We start from the raw sequence: 12053 nt of genomic DNA, 5'->3' as shown, positions 1-12053 counted from the left end.
GGCTGTCTCTGAAAGAAGTGACGGGGCAGAGCATACACAAAGCACTGCCCAATACAGAAAGTAACCTTTGAAACTTTTTCTGCTACAATCTCACCAGTTCAACAAAGCATTTAATAATGTGCTTTTAGTCCATCCTGATACAGCAAAGCACTTACCCACGCGCTTACGCCAACTTTCACACAACTGGGACAGAGAAGATTCGGGCCCTGCAGATGAACCATTTCCTGAAACAAGCCATTTTTTCCTAAGATGACTGGCTCTATTTACAGCTTCTCCTCCCTTTATAGCATGACCCAAAATGTGTTTAAAGAGAACATGAAAACGCAATTGAGAAGTCAAACAACTATTAGAAATGGCAAAGACATCTACATCTGGCTTAATGAAATAGAGGAGCTGTTCTTTTTCCTGCTCAGCATAACAAACACCTTGATCCACACACACCCCGTTACCCTGTTTCAGTAGCTCTCTTCTAAAAATAAGTTACAAGTTCCCTTGATGCTTTGGATTTCACGTCACTAAGGAGACTATCACCAGAGTTTTTTTTATTTATTTATTCGCTTATTTATTAGACTATCAACAGGCTAAAAAAAGAATCCATTAGCATCAACTGGCGTGGCAGTGACAGCCCAACGAGTGCGATGGCTTTGGATCGGTGGTGAGCAGGCCCCCCGGCCGCCGGGGGCTCAGCGCCCCGCGCTCCCTGCACACCCGCTACCTGGTGGACGCCACTCAAAACAACCCAGCAATATGGAAAAGCACGGGGAGGCAGAATCCCCTTAAAAAAACATCCCAAGTTAGATGATGTCCAATTTTAATTTTAGTTAGCAGTAAGCCAAAGGGAAGCAAAGTACATTAGGACTATTCTTAACATGAAAGACATCCTTAGGCAATAATAGAAATACACCTTACCCAAGTATAAGGCGGTCTGTGGGTATTTAGGAAACATGAGCAATCTACCTGAGTGGTTGGGGAAAAGACCTAAATGTTTACATCTCCAAAACCGACAAAATTACAAAAATGCAGCCCAGCTCTTGCTTCTGGCAGAACTCGGAGCGCTCCGCAGAACACCCTGCACGGCCACTTTCTGCTGGGGCTGCCAGCGTCCAGAACAGAGCACGCTCTGCCCTGAACACACGGCACAGAGCAAGACCCTGGTCCCAGGAACAACGGGGGTCAAACCCTGATCCTCCACCCGAGAAGGCCTGGCTTCATTAGCCAAGACTCTGACTCATCAGCTTTTCCATGTGACCACCCAGTGCCAGGGGACACAACCTCTAGGAGCAGCCTGGCCCGGCCCAGGGGTCAGCATCAAGGCTGGCTGAGCGGACACCAACCGCACCACCCGGCAAGGACTCCATTCCCCTGTCCGCAGATGGCACAGTGATACTAGTAAGGTTCACGTCTATGCCCACTGCCAAGCACAGGAAACACTTCCTCTCGTACTCCACTCAGACCTGCAGGGGAATTTGTAAAAAAGAGAAAGAAAAGGGAAAAGGCCTGACCTTGCTGCTCTTCAGAGCCCGCGGGGGAAGGAAGGGTGGGGGGAACGGAGAATCCTGAGTTCTGCTGGTGTGCTCAGTTCACATTCTTTTGAAAAAGACTTCAAAGCCTGCTCAATACTTAAAATAAGATGGGAAGTAGTGGGACTAACCTGTAGGAGTTTACAGGCAGAGGCAGGGGAGGAAACAAACACAAGATCTCTTGGTTTTCAAGGTACATCATTTGCTTTAGAATAAAATCTCTCTCTGCTACTCTGGCTCAGGCTTATCAGGCAGCCAAGGGACACAGACACCCCACCCACAGTTAACTGATTGGAATGAGACATCCAAATCCACTCATTAGCTTTAACTAAAAGCTCCCAGGTTAGGCTGGGTGTTATTCCAGAAGGGCATGCCCTCCATGCTTCACGTGGGCTGGACTCGCCACCGCTCAAAAGGAGAGCGGCCAACGCGCTGGGTGTGCCAAGGAAGCAGAACAGATGTGCACATCTGCACCTCCCAGCGCCCCCGGCCCAGTACACACAGCCTGTGGTACACTGGCTGGAGCCGGGGAGGCCAGAACCAGTTATCGGTTCTGCACGGCCCCCTGTTAAATTAAAATACATCTAATGAAAACATCAGGATTCAGCATCACCATCTGGCTATCAGACCAGAGGCCTTCCTCACCGAATAAAGCCCTTCTGCTATGTTGTGACCAAACAGCGGGACTGGCTCTGGGAGCCAGAGGCAGGACCCGCTCTGCCCTCCGTATTTCAGGACACAGACCACAGTCAGCAGGGCACACACACAACGAGAACAAATGCCGCTGAACGCTACTATGAGTAGTTCCAATGGGTTGACTTGCTGGGGCGATTCCCAACCTTGTGTGTGACGCCCCTGCAGCGAGTGCCGGGAAGAACAGGCACCTCGGTCCCATCCTGCAGCAACCTGAGCGCAAAACGCGCCTCGGTGGGCAGCCCCACCAGCTGCAAACGTGGACTGCAGCTTTCTCTGCTGTTTCATACGTGGCTTCGCATGACAAAGCCTGCACATGTCTATACCCATAAGTCACACAAAGGTGCTTTTGTGGCCAAGGTGCTTCTTCACGGACTGAGTCTGCTGTCCTTTTGCTCTTCAGCTTTGTTTGTTTTGTAAATAAATCCCAAAGGCGAGGGATGAGAATGGAAATTGCTTACATTTGAAAATATCTAATGAACATGCTAAATTTGATAAGGCTTCTCCAACCTAATATAGCAGGTAATGTCAGAACTGACAGGCTATGTATATTAAAAAGTCAAATTATCGTAGTCTTCGGTATGCAGAAGGGGTGCAAAACCACCACCCCTGCAATCACTGCTGCTTTTTAAGGATTTTTAAGTCAGCAGTTATAAACTATGAACTGTTACAGAGCGCCTTCCAGCATTTGCAAGCAAGACAGATTTTCATCAAGGAACAGCGGGCACAACAAAGCATACGTGTATTCTTTCCATCTCGCCATTAGCCATATACTAGAACCTGGACAAGTTAAACCCCCGCAGCACATCTCCTAAAACAATGGCTTCCCCTCATCCCAGGCTCCCCAAGGAGAGCAGGACTACACATCCCAGCACAATCCACCGGAGACAACCGCCCAGGGTCACCCGGAAAACCAGGGAGGAACGTTCTGCTCCCACAACCTGCCGCTGCCTGCTCCGTAACCCATCTGCACCACCAGAGCGGTGTCACATCAGGGAGATGCACTTCAAAAGCCCGAAAGAAAGCACGTTACTGGGCTACGCTTTGAAAGGAGACCGGCCAATTAACGGGAACAGAACGGGGAAGGAATGAGCACAGATGACTGTGTGTGACCCCACGGGCCACAGCGAGCGTGGGACCTGGGACACGAGGTGACGGCAGCGCCAGAACCAGGCGGGTGAATCCCGGACAGGAGGATGCAAGGGGGCCCGAGAGACAGACAGAGGGAGGGAGAGACGGACAGAAGGACGGACAGAGGGACGGAAGGTGCCGCAGCCGTGCTTCCAGCCCAGCACCGGCCCCTGCTGGGCAGGGCCAGGAGACCGCTGGAAAAAGCCCAGTCTGCATTTTGCTAAATGTACCAGGAAGGCTACTGAGGAAAGAGAACAGAAATAAATCTCCTCTCAAACCTAGAGACAGCGACATTTCATTAAATGCCATTAATCTCCCCAGACCCACGCAACAGCTAGTTAATTAGAGTAAAATACAGTCATGTTTTAACGCTGAACGTTCGCTATTTGACTGGGATCAATGAACAACTAAAGTCCAAAACCTTAGTTCAGTATCTAGTTAAAAAACAGAAAACAAAAGATTCAGATTGTGAAATGCTGTCCAGAATAATATGCCATAATCGATGTAAAATCTGTTCTTTATTGCATCTGATTTTCTGCAGCTTCCTGACACGGCTGTTCTCAACCTTCAGATGTTTTTCAAGCGCCCTGTAGAAATCCCAGCACTTTGGAAAGGACGAGTGTGCAAAGAGCAGCAGCAGAGCCTGCCGACCCCCCAGAGTGCGAGGTCCCTGACCCCCCCAGAGAGCCAGGTCCCCTGACCCCCCAGAGAATGAGGTCCCACCGACCCCCCCAGAGAGCGAGGTCCCCTGACCCCCACCCAGAGAGCGAGGTCCCCCTGACCCCCCCCAGAGAGCGAGGTCCCCTGACCCCCACCCAGAGAGCGAGGTCCCGCTAGAAGAGGAATCCGGCCCACAACCTGCCCCCACTTGAAAGACGCCTCTTACCAAAAACAAACCAAAAATACCCTCGAAAACCCCCTATGTGGAGAAAAACAAAACCTCCTTTGTAAAAATGACCTGATTCTGCATTCTTGAACACGAAAATTTAACTCACTAATATCCTTGGCATCAGACATGCCCTGTTTTTTTTAATTGTTTTAGAAAAGTCATATGGGACAGCTTACCAGCTCTGTTGTGAGCATTATAAACTTCTACTAACAGCACCGGTAATTGAAGACAGTTTAAAATGTAAATAAGCCTTTAAAAGGTATTAGAAAGGGAGAAGGGAACATCGGTCACAGTGCAAGATCATTTTCAGATTTTAATTATGAAACCCTTCAAAATTCTGGTCACTTTAAACTGTACCCTAAAGACAGTGTTAATCCAACAATATAAGCCAGAAGCCACAACCCTACAAGCTATAAACTCTTTGCTCGGCGCAGAAGCAAGCCAGGCTCACCATTATTCACTAATTAGTTATTAGATATGTCCTATGAAGAAAAGAACGTCTAAATATTTGACTACAGTAGTTTGGTTTAGAAGTCTGCAAGCAGGCTGCTGGGGTTGCTTTTCTGTCATTGCTTTTTCACTTTCTGGGAATCAGCAGCATCTCTTCCCCTGCACACCTCGGATTCTGAAATTACACCTTTTTCCTCGATGCGTGATTTGTGTAATATTTAACATGATGGTTCCACACACTATTAAACCGCTTGCTTTCGCGAGGAGCTGTGTGCAATAAAACCGTTAGGCAGGATTTGTTCAGGTGGGCTTTTCCTTATTGACTTACACCCACAACTCTGCAGTCTCCTCTTTCCACTTTTACCAGCACACCAAAGCAACTCCACCTGGTCCCCGTGCGCGCAGGCGGCACACACCAGCTACATCAAAGGCTTCCAACACTCTCAAAATCAAATATTTCAAAATTCAAATACAACGGGCTGCACATTTGGATTTGACAGTGATCTGCTGGATTTGCCAGGCACACCCAAAGAGCAACAAGCACTCGCATTGCAGAAGGAACGGCCCCGGGGTGCTCAGGGCCCGGCTGTGGCCGGCGGGCGCAGGTGGGCAGTGGCGCGGCACGGCCCGCGGGCCCCGCGACCACCGGGGCGCTGCTCCGGCACTCAGAGCTCATTGTTCCGCTCTCCTTGCAAAAGAATACCCCGTGGCCTGCAGAGCTCAGGGCTCCATCGCAAACTTGCTATCCAACGCTTATTAGTCTCCAAACACATCCCTGAAGTTATACAAAAGAAAATTTGCAAACAATGAAGGCAGAGATATATTCCCATCCGTCACAACCACAGAACTGAAAGCTCAGCTCAAAACAAGCCTGAAGTCTGCACTTAATCCAAACACTCTTCATAAACACCATGCAAAACACATTGCGTAAAATAGCATAACGAACGCAAGTAATGCAGCAACAATCTCTCCCCTGAACTGAAGAAGTCTCTGCTTTGCAGCCCAGGACTCTGCAAGGAGACGGTTAAACCGGAGACACGTAATATCGCACAAAGCAGCTCTCCTGCCGTTTCACAGCCATACGCTGATACCCTTAAGACGCCATGCACTCCGGCTTTAAAAGCTTTCATTGCCAATTCCCTGTTTGAAACCTGAACTGCCTGGCAACAATGATTCTCTGTGTGCCTAAAATCCTATTATCGATCCTCCTACTTACCTTAGGCTGTGCTCGTCGGGGAAATGCAACTTTAGGGTCAATCTGGGGAAAAAGAAAGGGGAAATCAACAAGATAGCTTTGGTTGGCAATTTATTTTTTTTTAATTCATTGAATTATTAATCCCTCATTTCTCAGGCTCATAATTCAGCACATTGGGTCATGCAGAACTACTCTGGAACTGATGCATCGCGGCCTGGGTCTGTCTGGGGCTTTTTGGCAGGGGAGCGAGGAAAGGAATCAACATCTCCTGCATGTAGCTCCCACATCACCCTCCAGCAATGGCCTCTGCTGCTCGGGAGCTCCGGATCGGGCTCTGGGCGCCGCTCTAGAACCGGCACCGCACAGCCAGCGCGAGCTGCAGGACGCGCAGCCGCGCTCCCCACCAGCACCGCACCCGCACCTGCACCGCCTGCCCTCGGCTGGGGTTACTTCGCTTTGCCTTCCCTGCTTTGTTGTGTCAACTGACGAGCAGCACCACACAAAAGAGAAATGCAAACCACAAAGTCAAATGATTTGTGTTTCAGTTATTAAAACTAAAACATTAGGACTACAAGATCATCCTTCGGAACAGTGTGCCAAGCTGATGTGGTTTGCCATCCTCAGAGAAGACCTGTGAGCGGTGACGAGCTATGAAGGGGCATTATCAGAAGGGTGGGCAGAGAGGAGAGCCAGGCACAAATGAAAAATATGGGCATTTAAACCAGCAGAAACCTGGTTCTTCAAAAGATTTTGCTTGTAAGAATTAGCTGAAGTGTCCTAGGATGAAGCACAACACCACAGAGGAAAAACAAAACAAGAGAAACCTGTCTTTGTTGTACCCCCTGCACCTTGCTCTAAGATGCAGCATGGGCTCCATTGCGCTGCATGCATCAGAAAGCGTGTCCACTCTGCAATCCCAAACTGCTAGCTCTGCAATTTTAAAAACAACTTCTGTACCGGTCATCTCTAAAAAGAGACCCTTCCATTGTGCCATTCCACAATGACTGAAACCAAAGGCACGGATGCGTGTCTGGATGTAAACAAAAATCATACCTTTTAAATCACTGCCCATCTTTAACTGCCATCTTTTTAAATGACTGCAACAAAATGCCCCCTTGCTGCTGATTTCACCTCTGGTTTTCGCAGCAGCTGCACACAGCTATATCCTATATAAAGAGGCTGAAAAATCATCTTTTAAAAGACTAAATTCTACCTTAACTGTGCAACTTGTGGCTGCTCTCAGTGTAACGAACTGATGAAACCAATCCTCGTGGTGCTAAGGCATATTCAGAAGCAGAGGTTTTCCTTAACAGTTTCCTAGAGGCTGTCTCGAATAGCTGGGGTTTGGGTTTCATCGGGTTTCTTCCCCCTCCAGCTAACCCTGGTTAGGAAAGGAGATGTTCTCATCCACCGCTGTTGTTCCTTTGTTGACAAATATTCCCTGATGAATAACCACAGGCCTCTCCCAAAAAGCACCTTTACTCAGTTTGTCCAAACTGGAAACAGCACCAACATTTCACGTGCAGCTGACAAACTGGTTTACATCAGATCCAAATGTAGTTCCTTTTTTAGGACATACCTGAGAAATGAGCGATTACATGCCACTTTACAGTTCAAAAAGCATAAATAGTAAATCTCTTTAGCTAGAAAGCTAACCTTTTCATAGAGATTAACATTATCTACAAAGATATCCAGCACTGACTAGGCATTTGTCTACTGGGGAAATACAACAGGTACGGATTTTCCACAGCGGTACCCAAATGTGCACATTTCTGCATTTGCTCCAAAAGCCCATGTTTTCTCACCAAAGAACACGGGTCGGCCATCGCTGCAACGAACCACTGCGAAAAGTTGCAAGAGCCATTAAACTCTAAAGCAACACATTGGTTTCTGAAGGTCAGGTCGAAGAGCACCGAGCTCTTTGCACCACAGCGACGGCCCCTCTTGAATAACCGAATTTTCCTTCACAAAACCTTTTGGATAAACACCCCCAGCGTCCGACGCCGGACACGAGCAATCAGCACGGCAAATCCATACCTTTTGCATCACCCTGTCAGCTATTTAAACACCGACCAAAATTAAAAAAAAATAAAACTTCTACCAAAAAAAAAATGAGTTAGTTAGGTACAATTCTACTTACTGTATCTACAAGTCCTCTAGGAAATGACTCTAATACTATTTCTGATATGAATGGCCATTACCTAAACAAAGCTTTTAACGTAACTGTAAACAAGAGCGACGTTTCCATGCCAATACCCAACCGATCTGCCTCCTGCGCTGGACGTTGAAACAGAGTCAAATGCTGTGTTATACTCCACATCACGCCACGGCCACAGACACACGGCTCGCAGGGACCCTGCCCAGCTCGCTGCTTTACTCTTAAGCTGCGCTCCTGATTTTAAGGTCGACTTCTTATTTAGATTGATTCAATCACTGTCACACGATCAAAACTCAGGCAAATTTGTCCTGGTCGATCTGTCCACCCCTCCCCCAGAGAAGAGCAAATTAATACATTGCAGGGACCAGACTGTGCTACAAGAGAAAAGCTGGGGGAGGACCTAATTATAGTCAGAAATATGACAGGGTGTCCTCCCATGATTTATTCTTTTTAAACCCTCATTCAAGACACCGTTTGCTTTGTTCTTCTTATCTAAATTTATCTGTAAAAACACATATAGAATATAGCTGTACATGAAAAGTCTGGTGAGTTTAATCTCAGGAGCACAGTCGAATCAGTTATCTTACCGTATCTGATTAAAGCTAAAATCAAATTATTAAGGCATGTGAAAGCACGGGCTATGTGTTCAGACAAGCCCGGCAGAATTTGTAGGTCGAATTAAAACACCAGATTCCACCTGCTTCTGTGAGAGCTTTGGGCTTTTTGTTGTCATATAAATCACATTTAGAAAACCCAACATGCACTCCTGTTTGCTCCCTGCTTCTCCTATTCTCCATTTAACTATAGTATCATACACACAGGCACACACAAGATGTTCCAGCACCGCGACAGGATTTCTCCTAACACCATGCCCGTCTCAAAATAAAACCTTTAAGACTCAGAATACATACTCGAAGGCAGTTCCAGCAGGGAACACATTCGGTACGTGCAGCAGCAGTTCTGCCAGGCGGTTAAACCAACACCATCCTTCCCTTCCCAAACGCGACCCCGCAGCCCGACTCGCACCAGTGACCTCTAGCAGCGTCCTCCCCCCCCGCTGCCCAGCCTGAAAACCGCAACCAAGCGGGAGGCAGCAAAACTTCATCCTTCCCGGCAGAAAAAAACCAGGGCCTAAAGCTACACTTGCTGGATCCTTTTTGTCTGACCCAACACTGAAAATGCAGCATCCGGGTCAGGGCCAAACTCATGTGTTCTGCTTTGCCTTTCTAAAAAAAACAACAAATAGAACATTTATTTAAAAAAAAAAATAGATCAGCTGAATCTCAAGAGCATTTTTCCCTACGTTACCCACTGGAGACTGAGCGTAGCAAAAAGCTCTGGAGAAACAACAACAAACTGGGACCTGGGCTCCTCCACCACATCTTCTCTCGAGCTCTCGCACAGCTTTCCAAAAATCAACGTGTACGTTTCATAAGGGCCCTGACATCACAGGTGAGGGGACTGCTCCAAAAATGACTTTGAGAAATGACACGGGAAGCAGCTTTTAGGGTTTGACAGTAAGTCACTCCGACCGTGAAACACGCACACCAGTAAATAAATAATCCATCAAAAGCAGAAGAAAGTTCCCTGCGGAAAATGTTCTGCAGCGGGGCACCAAAAAAAGTTGGATTTTACTCTGTAGTTTTTTCAATGTCACCGCTCAATAAAATATAAGGCTGGGGGAGGAGCCATCGGTCAGTGTGGGTAAATTCGGATTTAAAAAATGAAAGCTACCGCTTTTCAGAAGTTAAAGGCAGACTCTAGAAAAACAAAAAGGAAAAAATCCAACCATGCAAAGTCCCGGCTCAATGACAGCTTGACATCCCCCGAAAAGCCCACCGGCGCGGCGGCCGAGCCGCGGTCCCCGTCGGGTCGCCTGTCCCCGCGGCCGTGGAGCCCGCGCAGCCCCACGGAGCCGGGCGAGCCCCACGGAGCCGGGGCAGCCCCACGCAGGACCTACCGTCTTGGAGTCCAGCTCGTGGTGCGGCTGAGCCAGGACTTTGTCTACACTCGCCGGATCCGCGAACGTAACGAAGCCGAAGCCTCTGCGAGAGACAAAGAGCGAGGGGATGGGGAGCGGGGAGGGGGAGAATGATGAGAACTAGAGACAAGGGAGAAGTCGTAAAAATAAATGGCTGTTTCCTCCCCCCTCCCCTTGCCCGAATCCTCCGGTTCCCAGGGAGGGGGGGCGGGCAGCCCGACCCGGCCGCCCCTGCCCCTCTCCGCCTCCGCCGCCCGCTTTGTTTCCTCCTCCCGGCCGGAGGGATGCGGAGAAACCTCCCGGGGAGCCCCACGGGCCACGCGTGGGGTGCGATGGGGCCGGGGGGTCCCACCCGCCCCGGCGGCAACTCGCGAAGTTTGTCAGCCCGGCTGGGGGGGCGGCGGTTTTACCTGGAGCGCTTGGTGGTGGGGTCCCGCATGACCATACACTCTCTGATTTCTCCGAATTTGCTGAAATAGTCTCTAAGGCTGTCTGCGGAGAGAGAGAAGCGGGAGGCAGAGCGGGGAGGGGGCGCGGGCAGGCCCCGGCGCGGCGGGACGCGGCCCACGCGGGGCGGGACGCGTGGGGAGGGGGCGGGGGGGGCGGCGGTCCGTACCTGGTGAGGTTTGCCAGCTGAGGCCGCCGATGAACATCTTGCTGGGGGGAGAGAAGAGAGCGGAGTTGAACGCCGGTGCGGGATCGGCCATTTTGACGGGGCAGCTCCCGGCGGCGCGGAGCGGGGAGCGCGGAGCGGGGGGGGAGCGGCCGGCCGGGCCCGCTCCTCGCCCCGCCGACTTACCCGGGGTCGTGCTGCGCCTCGCCGGGGCTCCCCGAGGTAGCCTGGCTGCCGTCCGCCTCCATGGCCGCGCGGAGCCCGCAGCGATCCGCGCCGAGCGAGAGCCCTTGAGAGGACCCCCCCCCGCCCGCCCGGCCCGCCCCCCCCGGCCCGGCTCCGGCTCCGGTCGCTCCGGTTGCTTCTTCCCCCTTTCCCTTCCCCCCTCCTCCTCCCTCCGCTACCGGAGGATCTCACTGGAGAGGCGCTGGGGAAGCAGCCAGATCCGTCACACGTGGGATCGGCTTAGCTCAGCTCAGCGCCGCGCCGGCCCTCCCCCCGCCACCATCCTCCCCTCTCTCTCCTCCCTCCATCCCGCGCCGCCGCCCCCCCTCCCCCCCGCGGGGCGGGGCTGCCGTCGCGTGGCCCTGTCGCGACGTCACCGCCGCGCGCGCGCGCCACCGAGCGGGCAGCGACGAGCGCCCGCGCGCCACCGAGCGGCCCCGGTGACACCGGGCGGTACCGACCCCGGTACCGCTACCGACCTGACACCGGTACCGAACCCACCCGCTACCGCTACCGGCCTGATACCGGTACCGCACCCACCCGGTACCGGCTCCGCTGGGCCCCGCGGGGGCTGCTCGGGGCGTCCCCGCGTGTCCGTGGGCCGGTCCCCCGCGGCCCAGCAGAGCCCCGAGCTGCGGGGGCGCCTCTCGCGGCGGAGGCGGCGCGGGACAGGGGGGTTCCCGCTGTCGCTCCTGCGCTGCGTCCCCCTCGGCACAGCCGGGCTGATCCCCGCGCTCCGTGTCAAGGTCGGGGAGGTGGGTGTCCAGCAAAGGAAACTTAAAGTTTCAGGGACTAGTGACAAACTGGGGCACTGCTGCAGGTGTGCTTTGTCCCGTCACCCTCCCAGCACCCCCTGCCCTTCTCATGGGCACTGCTCACAGCCCACACCCTGCCAACACCTGGCGGCTGACCTGCAGCTTTGTAGGGCCGCTCAGAGAGTGACTGCGCCTGCTGTCCCGGAGTTCTGGCATCCCGGTGCCCCCACATCCCTGGACTCCTGCATCCCACTGCCCCCACATCCCTGGACTCCTGCATCCCACTGCCTGCACATCCCCAGACTCCTGCATCCCACTGCCCCCACATTCTCGGACTCCTGCATCCCACTGCCCCCGCATCCCTGGGTTCCGGCAGCGCTGACGGGCACTGCCCAGTGTGGGTCACAGCATTGACCCTCAGCCCCACATTCTGCGCTTGGTGT

At 51.9% G+C, this 12053-nt stretch overlaps 1 protein-coding gene across 2 annotated transcripts in view; it reads right to left on the bottom strand.

Annotated features, from left to right (window-relative positions):
- The window catches only part of MSI2 (musashi RNA binding protein 2), a gene marked incomplete at its 3' end in the record, with an annotated part of 180761 nt that extends 169844 nt beyond the window's left edge, over window positions 1–10917 (bottom strand). For both annotated transcript variants that reach the window (XM_080357187.1, XM_080357188.1), the window contains exons 1-5: window positions 10817–10917; window positions 10634–10674; window positions 10428–10509; window positions 9997–10081; window positions 5900–5941 (exon numbers count right to left, since the gene is read on the bottom strand). In XM_080357187.1, coding sequence (XP_080213313.1) covers window positions 5900–5941; window positions 9997–10081; window positions 10428–10509; window positions 10634–10674; window positions 10817–10878 — 312 coding nt within the window. In that variant the 5' untranslated portion in view covers window positions 10879–10917. The remainder of the gene's footprint in view (window positions 1–5899; window positions 5942–9996; window positions 10082–10427; window positions 10510–10633; window positions 10675–10816) is intronic.
- Between the last annotated feature and the right edge of the window lie 1136 nt (window positions 10918–12053).

Source organism: Nesoenas mayeri (genome assembly GCF_963082525.1).
Source record: "Nesoenas mayeri genome assembly, chromosome: 20".
Lineage (NCBI taxonomy): Eukaryota > Metazoa > Chordata > Aves > Columbiformes > Columbidae > Nesoenas > Nesoenas mayeri.
This window is presented reverse-complemented; position numbering and strand designations above follow the sequence as displayed.